The sequence below is a fragment of the Rhodamnia argentea genome, chromosome 5 (genome assembly GCF_020921035.1).
Source record: "Rhodamnia argentea isolate NSW1041297 chromosome 5, ASM2092103v1, whole genome shotgun sequence".
NCBI lineage: Eukaryota > Viridiplantae > Streptophyta > Magnoliopsida > Myrtales > Myrtaceae > Rhodamnia > Rhodamnia argentea.
In genome coordinates, this window is record NC_063154.1 from 4688484 (window position 1) to 4713852 (window position 25369).

At 38.9% G+C, this 25369-nt stretch overlaps 2 protein-coding genes across 3 annotated transcripts in view; one reads left to right on the forward strand and one right to left on the reverse strand.

The window, feature by feature from the left end:
* Positions 1-25369, forward strand: part of LOC115749848 — a 469397-nt gene that overhangs the window by 265210 nt on the left and 178818 nt on the right. The gene's annotated exons all lie outside the window — the stretch shown is intronic.
* On the reverse strand, positions 12867-15611 carry LOC115751281. 2 transcript variants are annotated; one of them, XM_048279153.1, is made up of 6 exons: positions 15499-15611; positions 15038-15168; positions 14876-14944; positions 13506-13577; positions 13246-13318; positions 12867-13105 (listed from the first exon to the last, which is right to left on the reverse strand). In XM_048279153.1, the coding sequence occupies exons 1-6, from the start codon at positions 15562-15564 to the stop codon at positions 13091-13093; spliced, it is 426 nt and encodes a 141-aa protein (XP_048135110.1). In that variant the 5' UTR covers positions 15565-15611; the 3' UTR covers positions 12867-13090. The 2 variants fall into 2 exon arrangements, with proteins under 2 accessions (XP_048135110.1, XP_030544976.1); XM_030689116.2 differs by having other exon boundaries at positions 12867-13116.

A 25369-nucleotide genomic window follows, 5' to 3' on the forward strand; every position in this document is an offset into this window, starting at 1 on the left:
TTTCGTGGCTCACAATGCTGTGTTAAGATCAAAATCAAGCTACTGAAAATGTAACTTGTATTACCTTAACATACCAATAAAATGCTATCTATAATTTTTCTCACATACTATAATTCTTTTGCTAAACTTGCTCGACGTCATTTCAAATTATCAAAGTTCTGTTCCACGGTAACAATGTGTTTTTGAATGAAATGGACTTATCTATAGAAAGTCTCTGTACATGATAAATAACTTACAGATGTTTCTTACAACATGATCATGGGATAAGTACACTATCAGTGCCATAAATTTTGTACGGCGTTCACTTGAGTGCCATAACTTTCAAAACGTTTACTTAAGTACCATAACTTTCAAAAATCATTCACTTGAGTGCCATCGCTGACGTGGATGTCGGAAATTGACGTGCCACACCGGAAAACTGATGTGGCATGTTCGAAAAGCTGACGTGGACATCGGAAAAGTTGATGTAATACTTAAGTGAACGATTTTTGAAAATTATGGCACTCAAGTGAACGATTTTTGAAAATTATGATATTCAAGTGAACATTTTGAAAGTTATGGCATTCAAATGAATGCCGTACACAAGTTATGACACTCACGGTACTTATCCCCATGATCATTAATGAGAAGAAGATAAATAACTTTCTTCGATCTCTTCTCCAACTCATATAATTTTTTTGGCATATTTGTAATCAATAGAAAATCAAAACACGTTTATCAACTGCCAAAGAAGATCATAGAAATTTAACTTGAAAAAGAATTCAGTATGAAAATTAAAGAAAATTAGTAGAACTTCAGCAAAACATGATTTTGGTAATGTCCTAGATCTTTCTTTCCCTAGTTTTGGTAATGTACCAGATTTTTTTTCTCCTTGATTGGTAACTTCAAGAAAATATGTTGAATGAGTAATAAGCAGAGTCAAAAAAGGGAAAAGAGAGTAATTAGGAAACTACAAAAAAGACACCTCGACCGGAGGTGCATGTACTACAAATGGCAAAAACGTGAGAAAAGGTAAGATAGGATTTTACAATTCCTCATTGTTACCCGTGAATTCTTGTCTAGATTAGTCTGTCTTGGATCGACTCATATTGTCATACGTGCGGGTCTCACATGGGAACCACTAGATCTATTGATTCAATTGACTAGGTAAGAATTCCAGCCATGGCATCTCTACGTTACATGAAATAGACCTTGCGTGCACCTTTTGGTGACAAAAACTAAACCCTTTCCATGTGTTTCCCTCTCATTACCAGCTTTAAAACGAAGAAGAGTGGCGTCAGTAAGCCAGCTTTGGCCCATAGCCTGGCCATTGAAGAGCGGTTACTTCCAGATCAACACACTCCCACAAAGCATGATTGGCCTTCACTTCTTTATTACTCTTCTTTCGTCTCTTCTCCTCATTTTCAGCCTCAATGTAATGTCCGTTATGACCACCCAGCTTTGCTAGGGCAATCGCCTATATAAACCCAACTTGGTCACTCACACAATCTATACGACCCTCATAAAGATTTTCTTTGCATACAATTTCTCTGCTTCTGTTTGTGTGAAGATTTCTAGGTTCTTTGTGCCTAAACAATGGCAGACGGAATAGATGCTCTTATTGACGAGCTGTATGCAAGTTTCACCTCCCTCCAGGAACAAGTATCCTGTTATCCTTTGTTCTTTGAATTTTTTGCATCTGAAAATGAAACAGTGCTGTTTCTTGTACTATTTTTTTTTTTTTTGCCACAGTTGTTTATTTAATTCGACAGTGAATGAAACTACCCTTTTCTAGGTTTGCATATGTAGGGAAAAGGTAGAATCTTTTCAGACTAGTGACGCTTGATAATGTTTTGTTAGTTTCAACTAAAGAAAAAAGTAGCCTTTTCCGAAACAAGCTTTCGGCTGCGAGGGAAACATCGACAAATTGAACCTATTTGTTTTACCAATTCCAATTCGAGAGAACAGTAGCCTTTTCATTGAAACAAACTTTTTGGTTTTGAATGAAGCATAGATAGATTGAAAAATTGAGCGTGGCCAAATATTGATAGATATCAGGAAGTCGATTCAAATTTGTCATATGAAGCAAGTTTATCAAATTCTAATAGATTTGTCTCCTGTTGATCTTTTTCAAGGGCCTGCTGGACGAGCAATTTATCGCTAATTATGAAGTGAAACCGAATGATGGCTCCATGTTTTTCATGTACTTGGTCCAAACTTTCAAAGAAGATATTCGATTGGCGATGAGAGATCTCACTCTTGTTTTGTAATCTCTGTGGCAATCCTTATTGTGGTGCTTCTATCTCACTCATTCTTGTGCTTATTGAGGACTCATCTGATTTATATCCTAATTCCTTTAACAGGGAACATCCTGCTGTGGATTATTCAGAGATAAATGAGTACTATGCAAAGATCAAAAGGAAAGTTAGAAGGTAAGACAATAACCATATGATTTATGTGACACGCATCGATATATGGTTGGTCTTCCGCTTATTTAGGTCAGTTGTAGAAATTATGCATGATAGATGGCTTCTACTATTATGATCTTTTGCAGCTGTAACGTATATTAGTCACTGAGGGTATATCTGTGAAAAAATTGGAGGTTGATCACTTAGATTATGCTCTTTATACTTTTGTTTGCCGCATGTTTACCTTTTTATGTGTTGGTAGGCGTTATTTTCCTTTTTTCCACCAACGAACTTTTAGATCAAGATTGACGGATGTAAGCCCTACAGTAGCGAATATGCATGATTGATGGCTTTTCAAGGTGATATCTTTTGAGGCTGCAACCCCTACAGGTTACAAGTGGTGCTTTTGAGAAATAGTTGGGGGCTGCGTATCATCGTTTATAGCTTTGTTTGTGTATGATTACCATAAAATGATGTCGGAAGACCGTTTGCATTTTCAAACTTCAGACGTACTCTTCTTTCAAGATCAACACATCTTGGATTTATTTGGGTCTCAAGTTAGAGCTCAAGGTTCCCTTTTCGAATCTTTTGGGTCATTAATTACCGTTACGCGTTCTATACGTTGGTAATAGTTATCTTTGGCTATCTGATTTTCCTTTCCATATCTTATACTAATTTTTGTGGAAAAAGTACACTAGAAGTGCCATAACTTGTGTACGGCGTTTACTTGAGTGCCATAACTTTCAAAACGTTTACTTAAGTGCCATAATTTTCAAAAATCATTTACTTGAGTGCTACGTCGGAGCAAAATCGTTCACTTGAGTGCTACAGTAACTTTTCCGCGCGTGCCAGTCCGCTTTTCCGCGTGCTACAGTAACTTTTTGGCGTGCCATGTCAGCTTTCAGGCGAGCTACAATAACTTTTTCGCGCGTGATACGTCAGCTTTCCGGCTGCCATGTTAGCTTTTCCGGCGTCCACGTCAACATGGCACTCAAGTGAACGATTTTTGAAAGTTATGACACTTAAGTGAAAGTTTTGAAAGTCATGGCACTCGAGTGAACGCCGTACAAAAGTTATGGCACTTCTAGTGTACTTTTCTCAATTTTTGTGATGACGGAAGGTGTTCGTTTTGCATATCCGAAGCAATTCTTTTACTTAAAACATACTAATGACTTAGTGAATGTTTAAAGGCTGATGAAGAATATTGCTGTTACTTACCACATGAAAGACTATCTGCATATTGGACTTAAGCTGAATCATTTGTTATTTATTCTCATGGAACAAATGGTAATGATTCAGTGTTTTGATCTCTCCTCTTAACTTAGGCTTTGCATGGTTGAATCTTGTTCGTCTATGTTTATGTTAATATCTCAAAGCATTATCATGAAGAGATCAAAGGAAGAACTGCTGTATTACTCCCTCTCTAATTTATAGTCAATCAATTGCATTTTCTGCTTGAGTTGTCCAAGCATTTTACTAATGTAATAGCATATTAAATAATGGTCTTTCTTAGCATATCAATGATCGACTCGTACTGTCTTGCTCCATCGTATCATAATGATAGTTAATCCATAGTGGTACGATCATTAGCTTAGGCCTAGTAACTAATCTAAATGTTTTCCAGCTTTGGTACTTCAGTGCTAAACCTACCACTTGAGGTGCTGCGACTTGGTGTTGCTGATTCCTCCAAGGCAGAGTAAGTAAACACTTTCGTTCCACATGAAAATATTGGCATTCTTACTTATGTTGATGTATTAATGGCGAGTTTAATGGCTTGCTTAGATTTGTTGCTAAGGATGCTCATCATGCAGGTGCGACTTTGCGCTGCTTCGTTTACATCAAGAGTACCATAAACTACGTCCGCACTTGGAGACCATCCTTGAGGTAGCATACAAGCCGTTGGTTAACTGCAATAACCAAATGAAAATGGCATGTAATTATCTAGAGAGTATGAGATGATCAAAACCTTAATGGGTAATCTAAAACATGCAGTGTGTGATGAGGGATCTGCCGGAATCGTGTCTCCATTAGAAAAATGTGAAAAATAACTGGGCTGTCTTATCTTACAACTTTATGCATCCAGAACTCAGATCCTATTCTTCCCTATCTTTCTTTATACCTTGAACGGTCCATATTTCAGCCATTGCCAATACTTTATGCAATTGAAAACTACTCTGCTGAGACGATGAAGGGGTTTCATGAAGATCTGAGAAATCTATTGACTACTTCATTGCTTATGGTCGTTTTCCCTCTCTATTCTTTTCTTCGCTAATAGAAGTATAAAGAAACATGTGACAACTTGAACCCACCAAGATGTAATTATTCCGAATTCGTAAAGCATGAGAGAAACAAAAGGCCATTGACTTACATTAATCTTGTTTCTACCTGAATTTGATAATGCACTGCGACTTGCTGCTATATCTTATTTCGAGAATTCTCATGTTTGCAGCTTGAGGGTAGGATAGTCAACCTTGCGCGAACTGTGGCATGGCGTGGGGACAACTGAAAATTGGTCAACCAGTGTCAGATCAAGGTTGCCGGACCCAAGTAATGAAGTGATCATGGAAGTCTTTCGGTGTCTAATAAAAAACTTATGATATAGTCATGTCTTGTTTGAGCATCCGAACTTGCTCCCCATATGTTGTTTCGTTGTTTCTGTTGTTTCCCGTCAGAACATCTGAACTTGCTCTTAGTACAATTAATGACAGGGCCTAGGATCAGGCTGAAAGGCGTAGTCGATGGACAACATGAGAATATTCCTGTCTTGTCTCTTTGTGTGTCGAGCATCCGAACTGCTCTTGGTTGGTATTGCTAGTTACTTTTGTGGCATCCTTCATTATTTTATAAATTGAACCCTATGCTTCAACATGTTAATGTTGCCTTGTGTTGCATGTCTTACTTTATCCCTATGCGCCAACTTGATTAATGATGTTGAGTTGAGGCTGAAGCAAAACTTTTGGTTTCTCAGCACAACCTGTCTAGTTTTATGTTTCTATCAGAAAATTTTCCTTTTCGCGTTCATGGAATTGTTTGGGTTACCGTGTTCAACTATCAAAGTTCTATATCCTTCATTATTTTGGGTCTCTTGCTTGTGAGGAATATTTCTTCAAACTGTTACTTTGCTTTTTGGTTGAAAATTTGATTTGTGTATTATTTTGCCGAAATGATGTTTTTCAACGCGAAAAGATTTGTACTTGGCTACTGAAAAATATGTACTTGACTTCTAGAGACAGATCTAGTCATGAAGCGATTCGCCCCGGGGGGGGGGGGCGTGGGAGGGGGTGGCGGGGGTGGGTGGTTGTTTGATACGAGCAAACTAACAGTAGATTCCACAGTCTAAACCCATTTTGGGGTTCACTCACTCTACCCACACACCTTTGATACATATTTTCTCCCTATGCACTCCCTCTGCTTTTGGTTGTGTATGAACTTCTTCATGTTATTTGTGTCAGAGCAATGGCAGCAGAAAGGGAGGAGCTTCTTGATGAGCTTTATGAACTCGTCTGTTAAATTATGTCTTGTATTTGAATCCGTGTGCATATTCCTATTTGGATTAGGATTAACTTGATGAAGAGGATTTTCCAAATCGTTTAGCACGAAGGGCCGTCCATCTATAATTGCACAAGAGAGGTCTCTGTCGCAAGTGGACAAAATAAGGGACTCACTTAGGCTCCGTTTGTTTCACAAAAAATATTTTTCCGGAAAACATTTTCCCCAATTTCTGGTGTTTGGGGGCGGAAAATGAGCGGTCAACGGAAAATATTTTCCGATCAACAAAAAAAACCTTCTAAAACTAAGGAAAATGATTTCCTCATTTTGAGAAGAGAAAAACATTTTCCACACTTTTCATTCCTCCTCTCTTTCAACTATTTTTTTCTTTTTAATTATTTTTTTGCTTTCTTTTCGTTTTTTATTTATTTTTTCAAATTTCAAAAATTTCATTTTTCATTTTTTGGATAAAATCTATTTTTTAATTACTTTCTTTATTATTTTTTTTGTCTTTTTTTAGTATTCCTTCTTCTCCCTCAGCGGGTTGCCGGCCACGGCCGTAGCGAGTGGCTCCGGCCTTGAGCAAGGAAAGCTATAGCGAGGAACAAAGTCGTGACGTCCGTCCCGAACTTCTCTTGCTCCACGCAGAGCTCGGCTGTGGACTCGCCGCGTAGGATGACGTCGGACTTCCGATCTTGAGGCTCACCGCCCCGACGTAGTTGACGTCGACAAGTGGGTCGACGAGGCATTCAAAGGTCGATTCCGAGTCGCCGCCAAGGGTGGCCTCCCGGAGGCGCTGCGAGACCTCCGCAACGTAGTCGACGGGGACCACCTTCATTTGTTTCCACAAAAATTAAAGGCGCATCTCTCTCCCTCTGTTCTCGCGCTTTTACTAATGGCCAGGCGAAGCTCCATTCTCTCTATTTTCACAAGTTTGCCCGATGGTGAACATTCGCCGAGAAAACGATTCATAGCAGTCACCCATGAGCTCTCTTACTAAGCGGTGGCGGCAACCAGGAGACTCTTCCCGTAGATTCCGATCACGAGAGACTTTTGAGGCCATGGAAATTCATTGAAGACTTCACGGCCACAATAGAGAGCACGGTTGCAAGTCCCCCGCCTTGCAAGGTGGCAATTTCCGTGGGCGCAATAAGTTGACATACGGAATTGATTTTGATTTGAGATTGCCGAAACATCCCCGGAACTCACCACGAACCATGAGGCTCCTTCGCTTGAGACACCGCCGTTCGCACCATCGCCAACCCTATCTGCAAGTAGGATTGAATCGATTTGATATTGTTTCAAATTCGGAAAAGTAACCTTGAACCAATTCACTTTAATTTTCCTTTATTTTTTAATTTCAAAATATAAAAAAAATCATAAAAAGAAAATCCAAAAAATTGCACCTTTGAACTTCAAGTTAGAATTCATCGAAATTGCCAAATTGAACTTTTTTCATGAAATTGGTACTGGAAGGGCATTAATTAAAAAATTAATATAATCAAGTCTCTGAACTTAAAATAAGACGAATTTTCCTTACCAAACGGCGGAAAATATTTTCCGGAACTTTTTCAAATTTTTGCCAAACATCGGAAAAGGAAGTCATTTTCCTGGAAAACATTTTCCGGAAAAGTCATATTTTCCACGAAACAAACGGAGCATAAGATTAAAAATTGGAGATTGATCACTTAGATTCTCCTCTTTATACTTTTGTTAGCCGCAGGTTTAGCTTTTTAATATGTCGGTAGGCGTTATTTTTTTTTTTTCCACCAACGAACTTTTAGATTAAGATCGACGGATCTTTTGCGGCTGCAAGCCCTACAGGTTACATGTGGGCTAAGTCTCGTCGTTTATAACTTTGTTTCCATACGATTACCATTAAATGATGTCAGGAGACCGATTGCATTTTTAGACTTTAAACGGTCTCCTTTCAAGATCAACACATCTTGGATTTATTTGGGCAAAAGGACAACTGAAACGCCAATATTTATGTATAACGCTCACTTTAGTGCCAGTATTTTTTTTCGGATCACTTATGTGCCAAATCGGAGGGAAAATGATAACCTAAATGCCAATTTCGGCAAAAAAATAATCACTTAAGTATCAATTTCGGCCAAATAGTATACGTGGCATTTTTCATTAATTTTTTAATATTACGTGTCAATTTTTCTTAAAAAATCAACCCATGTAGACACCACATGGGGTCCATGTGGTGTCCACATGGACTGTTCAACTTAAAAATCTTTAATTTTTTTTAAAAATTATAATTAAACAGAAAATAGCCTAAAAAATAAAAAATAAAAAAAGGAAGCCTCTGTTGCAGCGGCGAGGGTTTCTCTTGCTGCCCCACCATCGCCGGCGAGGGGTGGGAAGTCACCGAGCCCCGGCGACCCTCGCCAAGGTCTCAACAGGGTCGGCGAGGCCCGAAAGTGGCTAGCCTTCCAAACCCAAGGCAAGGCCGACCTCGCCCAAATTTGGGGAGGTCGAGCCTTGCCCAAGTGACGGCTTTGCAAGGCTTGGCCATCACTAGGCGAGGCTGGCCGCACCCCACCAAGGCGAGGCTCAACTTGGCGAGGTTGGCCACGGTCGGGCCTCGCCAACCCGGGCGAGGCCTCGGCGTGGGTCGCCGGGGCACAGCGATCCTCCTCGGCCATCCTCCACCCCTCGCGGCGCCGGCAATGGTGGGCGGCAGCGGCGAGAGCTTCCTCTGCAACAGAGGTTTTCCACTTTTTTTTAAGTTTATTTAGCATATTTTTTAGTTTTTCAATGTTTTTAACTTTTGGCTTTTTTTTATTGCTGACTTGAAAGCTCTGGCGGGCCACGTAGATGCCACGTCAGATTTCCATCGAAGGTTATCGGAGTTGGCATTGAAATTGGTACTTAAGTGATCCGAAAAAAATATTCACTTTAAAGTAAGCATCGTACACAAATATTGACACTCTTAGTGTCCTTTTGCGGATTTATTTGCATGTCAAATTAGAGCTCAATGTTCCCTTTTCGAATCTTTCGGGTCATTAATTACCGTTACGTGGTCTATACATTGGTAATAGTTATTTTTGTTCGGCTGATTTCCTTTCCATACCGTATACTAATTTTGTGGTGTCGGAAGGTGTTCGTTTTGCATATCGAAGCACTTCTTTTACTTAAAACATGTTGATGACTTACTGAATGTTCAAAGGCTGATGAAGAGTACTGCTGTTACTTACCTTACCTTATGAAGGACTATTTGCATATTGGATTTAAGGTAGATCATTTGCCATTTATTTTCAGGGAACAAATTGTAATGATTCAGCGCTTTAATCTCTCCTCTTAACTTAGGCTTTGCATGCTAGAATCTTGTTGGTCTACATATAAGTTAACATCTCAAAGCATTATCATGAAAAGATCAAAGGAAGAACTGAGCATTTTCTGCTTGAATTGTCCGAGTTTCTTATTAATGTAATAGCTTATTAAATAATCGTCTTTCATAGCATATCAATCGATTCGTACTGTCCTGCTCCATCATATCATAATGATATTTAATCCATAGTGATACCATCATTAGTTTACACCCACTAGCTATTCTAAATGTTTTCCAGGACTGGGGCTCCGGCGGTTAACCTGCCACTTGAGGTGCTGCGACTTGGTGTTGCTGCTTCCTCCAAGGAAGAGTAAGTAGACACTTTGATTCCACATAAAATATTAGCATGGTTTTTATGCTTGATGTGATAATAGTGAAGTCTAATGGCTTGCTTGGATTTATTGCTAAGTGCACTCCTCATGCAGGTGTGACTATGGGCGACTGTGGATACATCAAGAGTACAATAGATTGCGTCCCCACTTGGCGTCCATCACTGAGGTAGCACACAAACTGTGGGTTAACTGCAATAACCAAATGAAAACGTCGTGTGATTATCTACAGAGTCTGAGTTGACCAAAACCATAATGGGTAATCTAGAACATGCAATGTGTGATGATGGATCTGCTAGAATCGTGTCTCCACTAGAAAAATGTGGAAAATGATTGAGCTTTCTTATCTTACAACCTTAGGGATTTTCTTGAAAGGTTAATTTCTCTTTCTAGGTTACTCCTTTTTCCACCTAGAACTCTTTTCCGTCCGGTTCCTATTCTGCCATATCTTGCTTTATACCTTCAATGGTCGACATTTCAGACATTGCCGATACTGTATGCCATTGAAAACTACGTTGCTGAGACGTTGAAGGGGTTTCCTGAAGATGTAATTATTCTGAACTCATGAGGCATAAGAGAAACAAAAGGCCATTGACTTACATTAATGTTGTTTCTGCCAGAATCTGATAGTGCATTGAGACATGTCGCTGTTATATCTTACCTCAAGAAGTCTCATGTTTGCAGCTCGAGCGCAGGATCGTCGACCTTTGACGAAACCTGGTGAGGCCGAGGGGGTGACTGAAATTGGGCGACCGGGGTCTCATCAAGGTTGCCAGCTTCAAGTAATGAAGTGATCAAGGAAAAGTTTTTCATTACAATGTTGGGTGGAACAAGTGATCGAGCAATAATAGATACAACAAGAAAATAAATCGGATACCAGATGTATATGGTTCAATCATAGAAACCTACGTCCACATGAGGAGTTGCAACGAATTTCACTATAGAACAAGCGATTCGATGGAGATTACAAATCACACTCGAGTCACTTAAACACTCAGTGTTTCCCAACCCCAAGTATATCTAATAACACACGAGCCCCCAATTCCTCACGAAATAATCTCTCAATCTCGCTAAGGAATTACACAAATCTTACCACAAGATTTAATCAGCTTCACCAAGTGCTCGTTTGATAAACAACACTTCAAGACCTCTGTAACGAAATCCAACTTGCAATAAGCATATATATTAGTCCGCCATGGTCTTCAAATGCATATTGGATTTCCTATTTTGACCGTGACTTCCACTGGAAATAGGAAGGAATATTTTTATTCTTTCTCTAGCCCAACTTTTATGTTCTAATTGTATTCTGCTCAGTAATCAAAATTCAAGAAACGTCCAAGTTGATAATGATCCAAGATGGACTTCGTTAATTTATGCACATCCGAGTATATCCAAAAGAATTCCAGTCGAATTTCCCCACATACTTATAGATCAGATTTATACATGGGTTCAAACTCGATACATATTTAACATGTATAATAAAAGACTTATGATCTATTCTGAACGTGCTCTCATGTTGGTTTTGTTGTTTCTATCTGAGCATCTGAACTTGCTCTTAGTACAACTAATGCCGCTGTTTCTTGTGTCGAGAATCTGAACTGCTCTTGGTTGGTGTTGCTGGTTACTTCTATGGCTTCTCTTTATCCTTATATAAATCGAACCTTGTGCTTCAACATGTTGATGTTGCCTTGTGTTGCCTTGTCTTGCTTTATCCGTATGCACCGACTTGATAATGATGTCAAGTCGAGGCTGAAGCTAAAGTTTTGGTTTCTCTAGACAAGCTATCTAGTTTTATCTTCCTGTCACAAAATTTTCCTTTTCGCGTTATGGAATTGTTTGGGTTTTCTTCATTAGTTCGGGTCTCTTGCTTATGAGGAATATTTCTTCATACTTGTTAGTTTGCTTTTAGTTGAAACTTTGATTTGTGTATTATTTTGCTGAGATGCTGTTTTTTGACCCGGAAAGATGCGTACTTGGCCACTGAAAAATGTACTTGGCTTCCAGGGCTGGATCTAGACATGAAAGGCGATCAAACTAGCCATATATTCCAAGGTCTAAAATTGAAATGTCTGGTATGGTTGAGGCCTACTGTTGAAAACCCTAAAATTGCTCTAAACCTATATCTTCAAATTTTTATGTAATGTTATTCTCTTTTATATATCATTTCATGAGATAGAACGTATTAAGACCTATCAAAATAAAGAAGAAGAAGAAGAAGAAAGAAGAGATTATTTTTAAGGTATTATAGTTCAAGCATATTGAGCACATTCTTTAGCTTAGTTTTCTTGTCTCACTAGGGATCCATGATTGACAGGATTTCACTTTACAATTTTCTTTTTGAATTCTTACCCCGTGTACTATCGCAAACAAGTCAGCTTCTTGCACGGTTATTAAATCTATTCATGTATACAAGTCAAATTTATTGCTCGAATTATTAGATTTCCGCTCCACACGCGTCTAGATCTTGATCTGGCCCGTCGTGAATCAATTAAGATATTGCGAGAAAAGTACATTAGAAATGCCATAACTTGTGTACGGCGTTCACTTGAGTGCCATAACTTTCAAAACGTTCACTTAAGTACCATAACTTTCAAAAATCATTCACTTGAGTGTTACGTCGGAGCAAAATCGTTCACTTGAGTGCTACAAGAACTTTTTCGAGGTGACACGTCAGCTTTTCCGGCATCCACGTCAACATAGCACTCAAGTGAACGATTTTTAAAAGTTATGGTACTTAAGTGAACGTTTTGAAAGTTATGATATTCAAGTGAACGCCGTACAAAAGTTATGGCACTTCTAGTATACTTTTTCCAGATATTGCACAAGGTTGCCACCGGAATAAAAGCAGCTGTCTACGAAGTAAATAACCCTTAATTTTCAGATGGGGACAACACTTTCACTAGCCATAATCCTAGCTACCTGATAGAAGCAGTCCTCATTTCTTCACTGTGGCACAGGGCCTCTGGTTCAAAAGTATAGTTTGCTGCAGGAAGTCTATCCATAATGTATCACTTTTTTTTTTTTTTTTCACTTTTTCAGATGTTTCTTCGATGTCTGATGAAAATAAAGTGAATCTAATTTCTTAAATCTTAGCTTCACAATACTAAGGAACTACATAAATCGTACCACAAGATTTACTTGGCTTCAATACTCTATTGCTTGAGGATATAATTCACAAGAGAACTGGTTCAAAAGTAGAAGGTGGTTCAAAACGAGCTAACGCGAGTTTTCCTCTTGGATATTTTTTCTCAGTGATCTAAAGTACGATACCTATTTTGAGGAAACCCGCTCCACTTAGGATTTGCTTTAGGATAAGCATAGGGTTCTATTTATAGGATAGCCACACCAACAAAGAGAAGTTCAGCCACTCAACGCACAAGCGACATTAGTTATACAAAGAGCAAGTCTGGATGCTTGGACACGAAACAGCAGAACAGCAAAAGTAGAGCAAGTTCAGATGCTCAGACCCTTGGGTTATGGGCCTTGATAAGACACGGAACATCTGGTTTTACTCGTCGTCATTGAAATCTCCCGCAAGGGTACGCTCAAGGTAGATAATCCTGCGCTCAAGCTGCATAGCAGAATTCTCCAAGTAAGAATACAAAGATTACAGTGTTTTTTTAGTTTTTTTGTTGGTCCAAAGATTGCAATGCATTGACAAGTTCATGCATCAGCCAAATAAATAATAGTCTCAAGTTACCCTGGTGATACGTCTCAAGTGCGGACGCAGATTCTCTAACCCCCGATGCAAACGAAGATGTGCCAAGATGCACCTGCACGATGAGCATGGTTAGTAACTAATCCTGTGGATCCATTAAACTTCACCAGATGTTGTCACCAGCAGCGGCGCTTCCACGAGGATCAATTAGTCGGGTAATCTGACTGTTTAGTCGCCTTTGACTAGTCTATTGGTCATTCTATAATCTTTCACTGGCTTGTAGAATGAAAGTAACCACTCACTCTCTTCTGGAGGTATCTAGGATGCTGTGGAGGAGTTCTTCGAGATTCCGCCCCATCGCCGAAGCACCAAAACTGGAATATGTTTAGAATGATTAGCATATCATAATGATATGATGGAGGAGGATCCTATGAGAACATTAACTAGTATGCTAGAACAGTATGAAGTTATTCCGATAATTGGACAGCTCAAGCAGAAAAGTAAAAGGAATAAGCCAGAGATGGTATAATGCAGCAGCATTTGCTTCCTTTGATCTATTGATAACACTTAGGGACTTTGACATATATACACACAAATGAGATTCTAGCATGGTGAGATAATCAAACACTAGATCATCACAAAATTATTGCATGAAATCCAATAAACAGATGATCTAGTTTAACTCAAAATATGGAAATAGATTTTCATAACTGCAATATTATTCATCTGCATCTAACTCTTTAGAGGTCCAATAAGTGTGTTTTGAGGAAAATATGCTACTTGGAACGTGCAAAGCGGACACCTTCCGGTATCATAAAAACGAATATCCGATACAGAAAGGCCAAGTAGCTGTCAAAATGATTACCAACCATTTTCTCATAGATAGGACAAGTAATGCGTAACGGTAGATGTCCTATAAAAAAAAAAAATGTGTAACCTATTGCGATCCCTACATCGAGACCTGAATAAATCTAGGATACATTGACCTTGAGTAAAAAGTAAGTTCAATGTTTGAAAATGAAAAACTAGCGGTTTCCCGATAATCAACATCATAAATGGTAATCATGCGGCGACAAACGTATAAAACAGCAATCTAAGCAGCCAGCCTCCTATTTTGTCACGGAAATGTGTTAGAGCAGCAAAAAGGTCTTACCTTATAATGCCATTCACCATGCCTATTCTCTAATATAGAACAAAATAACGCGTCAAACGCAAAAATAACAGTTTGCAGACAATCAACATCATAAAATAGTACTCATGTGACAACAGAAGTGTATAAAGACAGCAATCTTCTCACTTTTTTGCATTACAGCCACAAAAGGTCTTACCATAAAATGCCATTCATCATGTAAACTCTCTAGCTATAGACCTAATTAAGAAGTGTCAATCTTGGCTAAAAGTTCGCTAGAAGTTGAAAAATGCAATTATAACACCTATCAACATCACAAAAAGGGAAACAGACCACGAACAAGATTATAAAGAGGACAATCTAAGTAATCAGCCTCCAATTTTTTTCACGTAAACACACTCTATGACCATTATGCGTCACAGCTGTGAAAAATCTTAAACTGAAAGCCGTCCATCATGCACAGTCTATTGTAATCCTCCATAAGAGAAAGAACAATCAGGAAATTGAAGCATGGCCACGTGAACAGGATTACTGTTGTCTTACCTTTCTATAATTCCTTTAAGCTTTTTATAGTGATCATACACTTCCCCATAGCACACTAAACGGTCTTCCCTGTTAAAGAAATCAGGAAAAAAAAAGTGTAAAAGAAGCATGAAAGGCAAGTGAGATAGACGTCACATCATTAGGAACGCAACAGAGAATTACAAAGCAGAACCCAGATCGCGTAGTGCATCTTGAACTTCTTCGCAGAACGTTACAACCAACTCGAGGAAAAAGGTCGAGTCATGAGCCAGTTTCATAGTATAGTTATCCATGAAACGGGTGTCCAGCTGGCCCTGAAAAAAGATTAACATCTCTTAGAATTCGCCAAACTCAGCGGACTATTTCACAACGAAAATTGTCAAAACTTTCACCAAATAGGTTCCATCCATCCACATTTCAATGAAAACCAAAAGCTATTTTCTAATAACGGGCTGTCGTTTTCTCAGATTGGAACAAGTAAAACATTATCAAACCTTTCAAGAACGGGACAAATTCGACCCTTTTTCCCCACAAATATATTTGAACCATAAAAACGTAGTCCCTTTCAATCTTGACTAATAGATAAACAACTTCAAGAAATTTTCGGATGCAAAATTTCAAGAGAAAGATGGGTAATGGGATACTTCTTCCTCCAAGGAGATGATGAGTCCAAAAAGCTCCTCAAGAAGCTCATCCCTTTCTGCAGCCATTGCTCTGACACAAATAACCTCAAAAAACTGCACACACAACCAAAAGCAGAGAGTGTATAGGGAGAGAATACGTATGAAAGGTGTGTGGATACAGTGAGTGAACCCAAAAGGGGTTGATATAGCGGTTGCACCTGCAAAGTTGGTCATAACTGAGCTTGTATGAAGCTGAAAATGAGAACAAGGACAAAAGAAGAGTAATGGAGAAGTGAAGGCCATGCCATGTTTTGTGCGAGTCTGTTTAAGTGGGAGTGATTGTCTTTCCATGAATAGGCTAAGAGCCAAAGCTGGCTTCCTAACGCCTCTCTTCTTTGTTTTGGTAGTCGTAATGGGACGGAAAAACATTGAAAATAAAAATCACTGCATTTGATTATGAGGCTACTGAAATAAGATAAAAGGAATCTGCTTGATTTATAATGAACCGGAATGTGAATTACTGAAAATCACTGCATTTGGTAACACATCAGAATTGGAAAGTGTCGCTTTGTTGTCTAAATTTTGTTGTTTCAAGTTGTTGTGAATAATAGCAGATTAGGTAATGCTACTTACCATATCAAATTGTTGCTGTAGAAATGTTGTAAAAACCTAGGATTACTTAAAAATTCACTTATCTGCGGGCCTTCTTTATTAACCCAATTCCCAACTTACTCGTTCTCACCTTCCCCAATGGGAATGAAAATGCAAGAATGCAGCAGTTTTGGATCCCAATTTGCATTTCAAATTTGCCGCATTTCAATTTGCCAAATTGTATCTAGAAAGGGAATAAGGTTGCCATCCCCATTCTTGATGGTTTCATTCTGGATATCCAAACATGTCCAAGAGGATGCTTGTATTTTTATGTGTTGGTTGCATCACTAATGATGCTTTGTATAAATATGTGTTGCATCACTAATGCAGTGTAACAAATCAACCATAATACCCACATCATTTCGACTTAGCTGATTTTCAGTTTGATTTTCAAGAAAAATCTTATTTTTAGTTGACTGACTTCTTCGCATGTCATTACCACGTGATATATAACCAATTCACAGAAGAGCTTTCTCATTTACGGTGGTACGACACATTCTTTTGTTTTTGTCATTGCTTAGTACATGCACGCGAGTTTTTATCCCTTTTTTTTTCTTTTGTTTGAAACATGCACCTGAGTTTTTTTTTTTTTTTTGGGCCGATGCATCTGAATTTTTTTTTTTTTTTTGTGGTCGAAATGCATCAGAGTTGAAGTGGTGAAAAATTTGCCTACTCTTCTCGTGGTGAACAGATGACATGAGCCCTCAAAGATAGTAGATCGATCTGAAACTCACATATCATTTGTCCCGCCATGGACTGAGTAGAGACTTGCCAAAGTTAACAGTTCAGATCTTTATAGCCACCTTAGACTGAAGGCATGGAAGAATTTACGTTGTAAGGCATTTGAAATGATAATTACTCTCTCTTTCTGGTTCTGTTTACTACTCATCCACGCGATGCTGGATTTACCATTCAAGGACTTACCAAAGAAAAGAACTTACCATTCAAGGGGGGAAAAGATGTATGACCTTATCAGAATTTTCCTCTTTTATCAAGTTTGTCCTCCAATTTTCTTTACGTTCATATGGGTTTTTTAGTAGAAGATCCAAAGGTGCTTCTGGAGTGATAAATCCGCTCCTCGATTTTCAGCATATCATAAAATATGCAGCAGATAAAAGCACAATGCACAGATGAGACTCTTTTTTTATATCCCAGTGACGAGCGCAAAAGCACAGTACCTCCAGTTCTTGAGCAGGAAATTCTCTGACGCCCAACCAATTGCGCCAACCCTAAGGATTGTGAAAATAAGATTGAAGAAATTAGATTTATTTTATTTTCACTGGATATCAAAGTGTTAAGAATTGATCCATTTACCAAAAAAATCCAGAATAATCCTAAAAGTTTCTAGTCTTCATACGGTAGAGGAATAGAAAAATCTTGGTTGACAAGTCAAAGTGTACATGGTTAGCAATAAAGACACGTGGCATGTATCCACCGAATGTACATGGCAATGTCCGTGAAATCTGCCTATAAATAGGCTTGATAGAGCTCTTGTAAAGATAGATGAAGAGAAAAAAAAACTAGTTAAACACCCAATAGCCTTGTAATTATTGTCCACTCAATAAAAAAGTGTTTCCTTGTCTACTTATCTTGCCTTCTTGCCGTAAATAGTCAAAACAATACACCCTCACCAAATATCAATTTACTAACACAAAGAAACGTCTGAAAAACTGGAAAGATAAAACATAGGAGCAGACTTTCTAACCCTAATCTGCAGTAGAAATGTGATTAATTACCGCACAAGTAGAATAGGACCCAAGCTCATGAGGGTAAAGCCAAAATGTTCGCTGTCTGAAGGAGCTGCAAATGCAACGCCTACTTCAATTAGCTCTCATTCTCAAACCTTTCTGAAAGCTAGACTATCCAAATGTTCACTGATAAACAATTGTTGGCAATCGTATACAAGGAGTTGTTCTATGACAAGTGACATCAATAGCAAAAGCAAAAAATTGCTACAAAATAAGAAAACAAGAAATCTGACCAAAAAAATAAGTACATATTTTAGACCTTGGAAGAGCAGCTCAGATGCTCAACGCAAGAAACGACGACATTAGTTGTACTCAGAGCAAGTTCAAATGCTCAGATAAGAAACAACAAAACCAACATGAGAGCAAGTTCAAATTCTCAAACAAGACACTACTAGAACACAAGTTTTTTTATTAGACACTAAAAAACTTTTCCATTATCACTTCATTACTTGAGGCTGGCAACCATGATGAGACACCGGTCACCCAATTTCAATCGCCCCCCGGCCCTGCCAGGTTTCGCCCAAGGTCAACGATCCTACGCTCGAGCTGCAAACATGAGAATTCTCGAAGTAAGATATAACAGCGATAGATTACAATGCATTATCAAATTCAGACAGAAACAACATTAATGTATCTCAATGGCCTTTTTTTCTTTTATGCCTCATGAGTTTAGAATAATTACATCTTGGTGGGTTCAAGTTGTCATGTTCCATTATACTTCTATTAGCGAAGAAAAGACCAAACAAGAAAAATGACCCTAAGCAATGAAGAAGTCAATAGATTTCTCAGATCTTCAGGAAACCCCTTCACCGTCTTAGCAGAGTAGTTTTCAATGGCATAAAGTATCAGCAACGGCTGAAATATCGACCGACTGTTGAAGGTATAAAGCAAGATATGACAGAATAGTATCTAAACGGAAAAGAGTTCTGGGTGCTAAAAGGAGTAACTCTAGAAAGAGAAATTGACAATCAAGTAAATCCCGAAGGTTGTATGATAAGAAAGCTCAATCAGTTTCCACATTTTTCTAGTGGAGTGTGAAGACACGATTGCGGCAGGTCCATCATCACTCACTGCATATTCTAGGTACCCATTATGGTTTTGATCATCTCATACTATGTAGATAAGTACATGTCATTATCATTTGGTTACCGCAGTTAATCAACAGTTTTTATGCTACCTCAGTGATGGACTCCACGTGCAGACGCAGTCTATGGTACTCTTGATGTATACGCAGCAACGCAAAATCACACCTGCATGATGAGTATCCTTAGCAACAAATCGGAGCAAGCCATTAAACTTCACCATTAGGACATCAAGCATAAGTAAGCATGCCAAAATTTTTATGTGGAATCCAAGTGTTTACTTACTCTGGCTTGGAGGAAGCAGCAACACCAAGTCGCAGCACCTCGAGTGGCAGGTTCAGTGCTGAAGCTCCAACGCTGGAGAACATTTAGAATAGTTAGTGGGCCTAAACTAATGATCATATCACTACGGATTAAATATAATTATGATACAATGGAGCATGACCATACGAGTCGATTATTGATATGCTATAAAAGATGATTATTTAATATGCGATTACATTAAGAAGATACTCGGTCAACTCAAGCAGAAAATGCAATTGATTGACTATAAATTAGAGATGGAGTAATACAGCAGTTCTTCCTTTGATCTCTTCATGATAATGCTTTGAGATATAAACATAAATGTAGGCCAACAAGATTCTAGCATGCAAAGCCTAAGTTAAGAGGAGAGATCAAAACACTGAATCATTACAATTTGTTCCATGAGAATAAATAACAAATGATTCAGCTTAAGTCCATTATGCAGATAGTGTTTCATAGGGTAAGTAAGGTAAGTAACAGCAATATTCTTCATCAGCCTTTTAACATTCAGTAAGTCATCAGTATGTTTTACGTAAAAGAATTGCTTTGGGAATGCAAAACGAACACCTTCTGACATCACAAAAATCAGTATAACGGTATGGAAAGGAAAATCAGACAACCAAAAATAACTATCACCCATGTATAGACCACGTAGCGGTAATTAATGACCTGAAAGATTCAAAAAAGGAACCTTGAGCTCTAATTTGAGACCCAAATAATTCCAAACTGTGTTGATCTTGATAGAAGAGTACATTTGAAGTCTGAAAAATGCAAAACTAATGATCTCTCGACATCATTTAATGGTGATCGAATGCAAACAAGGAACCAGATCCCCTAACATTACTTAATATTAAGGGTGACATGATCTATCCGGGCCGTCCAAATAAAAAATGGACGGCGTGGATTAATTCACATTACTTTTTTAAAATTTTTGAAATTTCTCACTAAAAAATTTCCTTCTCTTTTAAGAAGTGATGTGGATGAATTTGGGCCATCCATTTCAAAATAGACAGCCCGGATCCCTCAATGTCACCCCTACCTTTATGGTAGGGGATCCGGATCCTGCAAACAATGGTATAAGCGATGATACTCAGCCCCTTATTTCTCGGAAGCAGCACGTGTAACCTGTAGGAGTTGCAACCGCAAAAGATATCACCTTAAAAAGCCACCGATCATGCATATTCGCTACCAGAGGGCTAAACAGATCCACCGATCTTGACCTAAAAGTTCGTTGGTGGAAAAAACGAGAATAACGCCTACCAACACATGAAAAGGTAAACGTGCGGCAAACAAAAGTATAAAGAGGAGAATCTAACTGATCAACCTGCAATTTTTTTCACGGAGATACCCTCCCTGACTAATATACGTTACAGCCGCAACAGATCTTAACAGTAGAAGCCATCTATCATGCATAAATAAGAAAACAACCAATCATATATCGATGCGTGCCACGTAGACCGTACCATTATTGTCTTACCGTCTAACTATACCTTCGATCTTTGCATAGTGCTCATTTATCTCTGTATAGTCCACAGCATGACGTTCCCTATTAAAGAAGTCAGGAAATAAACAAGATGAGTCCGCAATAAGCACAAGAACGAGTGAGATAGAAGCACCATAATAAGGATTGCCATAGAGAATTACAAAGCAAGAGCGAGATCTCTCATCGCCAAACGAATATCTTCATGGAACATTTGGACCAACTCTATGAAAAACATGGAGCCATCATCTGGTTTCATTTCATAATTAGTGATAAATTGCTCGTCCAACAGGCCCTTGAAAAAGATCAACACAAGACAAATCTATTAGAATTTGATGAACTTGCTTCTTATAAGAGATTTGAATCGACTTCATGATATCTATCAATATTTTGCCACACTATTTCACAATGACAATTGTTAAACCTTCACAAAACATTTTCAACCCATCTATGCTTCATTCAACCAAAAAGTTTGTATCAATGAAAAGGCTACCGTTCTCTCAAATTGGAATTGGTAAAACAAATAAGTTCAATTTGTCGATGTTATCCTCAAAGCCGAAAGCTTGTTTCGAAAAAGGCTACGTTTTTCTTTAGTCAAAGCTAGCAAAACATTGTCAAACGTCACTAGTCTGAAAAGATTCTACCCTTTCCCTACATATGCAAACCAAGAAAAGGATAGTTTCATTCACTGTTGAATTAAATAAACAACTGTGGCAAAAAAAAAAAAAATAGTGAAACAAACAACACTGTTTCATTTTCAGATGCAAAAAATTCAGACAAAGGATAACAGGATACTTGTTCCTGAAGGGAGCCGAAGCTCGCATAGAGCTCGCCAACAAGGGCATCTATTTCGTCAGCCATTGCTCAAGCACAAAGAACCTAAAAACTTCACACCACCAGAAGCAGAGAAAGTGTATATGAAGAGAATCTTTATGAGGATTGTCTAGATTGTGTGAGTGACCAACTGGGGTTTATATAGACGATTGCACTAGCAGAGCTGGGTGGTCATAACGGAGATTATATTAAGGCTGAAAATGAGGAGAAGAGACAAGAAGAGTAATAAAGAAGTGAAGGCCATGCATGCTTTGTGTGAGTTTGTTGATCTGGAAGTAACTGCTCTTCAATGGCCCGGTTATGAGCCAAAGTTGGCTTTCTTCATTTTTAAGCTGGTAATGAGAGGGAAACACATGGAAAGGGTTTAGTTTCTGTCACCAAATGGTGCACGTAAGGTCTATTTCATTGTAACGAAGAGATGCCATGGCTGGAATTCTTACCTAGACTCAACCCATAGTAGACCGAGTCAATTGAATCAATAGATCTAGTGATTCCCACGTGAGGCCCTCTAGTATGACAATACGAGTCGATCCAAGACAAATTGACCTAAACAAGAATTCACAGGTAACAATGAAGTGTTACCAAATCCTATCTTACCTTTTTTCACGTTTTTGCCATTTGTAGTACACGCACCTCTGGTTGAGGGGTCTTTTTGGTGGATTCCTAATTACTCTCTTTTCCCTTTTAATTTTCATACTGGATCCTTTTTCAAGTTAAATTTATAAGATTTCCTTCGAAACTTGATAAATCGATCGCACTTTAATTTTCCAGATTAAAGTAAGTTTTTCTTTTCTTATCAGTGGTGATCATGTTGTAACAAACTTCATAAAGGTTAAAGAGAAAATTTATCATGTATAGAGACTTTCTCTAGTTAAGTACTTTTCCATCCAAAAGCGTAATTAATACCGTGAAATAGAACTTTATAAATTTGAAATGGCATCAAGCAAGTTTAGCGTAAGAATTATAGTATGTAGGAAAAAATATAAATAGCATTTTATTGGTATGTTAATCTTCCTATGTCACATAAGTTAATATATGATACCAAAAGGTGAATAAGACCGTTCCAAACAAGTAGCCTTCAATTTTCTCGCGGTGATGCCTAATGGCAACCAACAACATGATTTGAAAAGGTAACGTAGTGTGCACTCTAATTTGCGACCCAAATAAACGCAAGATGCGCGAATCTTGATCCAAGAGTTCGTTGGATGTTTAAAATCGTTAGTATAACGCTCTCCCGACATCTTAAAAAGGTAAACTTCTGGCAAACAATAGTATAGAGAAGAATATAAGAAATCAAGCACCAATTTTTAGGCAAACACATCCACATTACAGCAACGATTGACGCATGGCCACTTGGACCGGAACATTGTCTTTCCTTGTTGCCCTTTCGTCGGATCTCTATACAGTTGCTCAAACGTATAATTATAGTCCTCAACAGGGAGTTCCCTTTCACAAATCGACCAATAAACAACGATGGAGAGTCGGACATATCATCATGGTAGGCATTCTCGTGTGTCTGGGCAATGGCTTTAGCTGTCGGGAGAGCGACGAATCCCAATGACAAGATGTCGGGAGAGCGACCAACTCAGTTCGTGGCACGTTTTACCCTTCGGGAAAATGACGATGGAGAGTCGCCGCCGCCCTGTCCCACGCTTTCACCCATTGGCGCCACCTGCCTTCGGCTTCCCACTTTTGCCCGTTAAAATGTGCATAGTAACACTTTTAGAAGTGGATTTTCACTTCAGAAGTGTTTTTGGAGTAGAAATCTGTTTGGTAATATAATTTCTAAAACAAAAATTCGTTTAGTAAAAATTTTTACTTTTGAAAGAAATTTCTAATTCTCAAGTGAATTTTCTCTTCTGAAGTTGTTTTTTCCCCAATTTGAGAAGTTAAAAAACGTAGCTTCTTAACTCAAGAAGTCTTTCTTGGAAAAAAAAAACCCTTGTAAAGTACTTCTTGCATCACCTTCTTTTCATTACATTTTCACCCTCTTTCCGACTAGGCCCGCCTCCGTGGTCTTCCGCAGCCGTCTTTCGCCACCGTTCATCGCAAAAGGGAGCGGAAGCAAGAACTCAATCTGAAACAATTATGCTATCCCACACGGGCTCTCCGGCCACTCAAGGGACTGCCTGTTAGTTTCCGGATCTCGCTCTTGGAACTAATCCTTTAAGACATCGATTTCTGATCCACAGGATCCACTATCCATTACTACCATAGGTTTATCCCGATCAACTATTGGATAGATCCAGCACTCACTTGCGAAGTTAATCAACAAGTGGAGAGAGGCCCCGCCGGACTCTACACGTGCTTTAACCCAATACTAGATCTAATAAACTTTCCGGATGATTACGGAATTTGTGGCAAGTGGAGAGCATACTGAACCAACCATTGTAATAGAGAAGTAGAGACATTTTAGCACAGAAGTATCTCGTCGAAGAGAAAAGAGGAGTGTTTTAGAAACTCATTAGGAAGCAAACTCTTACTTGGATTTCACAAAGGAAGCCAAGTCTTGGCCTTTACAAGGGGTAAACATGTCTTATATAGGCGAAAACACAAAGGGGTCCTCATAATTGAGGTCCGACAAGCACACAACCAACATTGACTTCTGAGGAAGTCATTATTGCTACAAAGCACACATACAAACAAACTCTGCAGCCTCTCATGACTCTTTACAAATGGAGCAGGTAAACACACGACTTTTCGGGCTTCTGATATCCGATGAAGCACATGGCCTTGTCTGGTGGAGCGGGTGGTGTCAGATGGAGGAAGTTGATGGATCTGATGGAGCGAGTGGCATTATCGTCTCCCGTCCGGGTCGGGATGATAATTGGCGTCGTCCGAGTCAGAGGTGTCCGGTCCATCATAGTCGAGGGGCCGTCTTTCGACTTTCGTAGGCTCGCAATAATCGCTCTTTTCGTAATCCGAGATAACTCGATCTAAGTGTAGGTCATGAGGGACGCCTGGGGTGCTTCTGGATGAGGAAGGGACGTCGGGCATGACGGGTTGCGGATAGCTGTATGGATCTTGTGACAGTTGTCCGCCCCATAGGTCAAAGGACTGGGTATTCGTATCCATGGAGGAGCTTGGTTGATTCTTGTTGTACTCCTGGAGGGCTTCGAATACATGAGGATGGGTCCTGGGTATATCCCAAGAGTAACTCGTTGAGCAGTAAGGCCATATTTCGGGTGGTATAACCTTATTCTCTTGACAGAGTATTCGCTGGAGTTCTTTGTATTCATAAGGAATGTCAAATACGGTCCTGGAGTACGTCTTGTGAATCTTGAAGACTTGATCTTGGAGTACGGGTTTGAAAGTGGTAGTGCTTGTTTCTGCAGCATTGGATCTTTTATCTCTTGAGGGTCCGATGAATGACCAGGGATGATGAAAGAGGACAACCGTGTGTCTGCAAGGTTCCGGTCGACCAACTTGTCTTTGAAGAATGAACAAGTGTTTCCATGCTTGAAGGGGTTGGAACCAAGTAAGAATATCAAGGAAGAACTTCTGGGGATGGTTCCGATAATTTCCAAAAAGGGAATCAGACAAAACCTTAATGATTTCGTCTAAAGGGAACTCTATGGCAACTTGGTAGAGGTGAAACATAAACCAAAACATCCATTTTAAATCAGAAGGGAAAGGGATGGTAGAAGACCATCTTAATGGATGTATGAACGGATAATCACAATTGAGACCTGGTTTGAGGAATAATCCACCATAATCTTTAAAGATGACATAATGATAATTCCAAAATAACTCGTGGAAAATTATCAGAGAGGGAATTCTGTTTAAGGAGTGGA

What these genes read in the sequence shown, in the direction of transcription:
- LOC115751281 (XM_030689116.2), bottom strand. Translation starts at nt 15,564, where the DNA reads ATGGCTGCAGAAAGGGATGAGCTTCTTGAGGAGCTTTTTGGACTCATC. An exon ending in CGCGATCTGGGTTCTGCTTT is followed by an intron (nt 14,945 to 15,037) that starts GTAATTCTCTGT and finishes TTTCTTTAACAG; the next exon opens with GGAAGACCGTTTAGTGTGCT. An exon ending in ACTTGAGACGTATCACCAGG is followed by an intron (nt 13,117 to 13,245) that starts GTAACTTGAGAC and finishes TCTGCTATGCAG; the next exon opens with CTTGAGCGCAGGATTATCTA.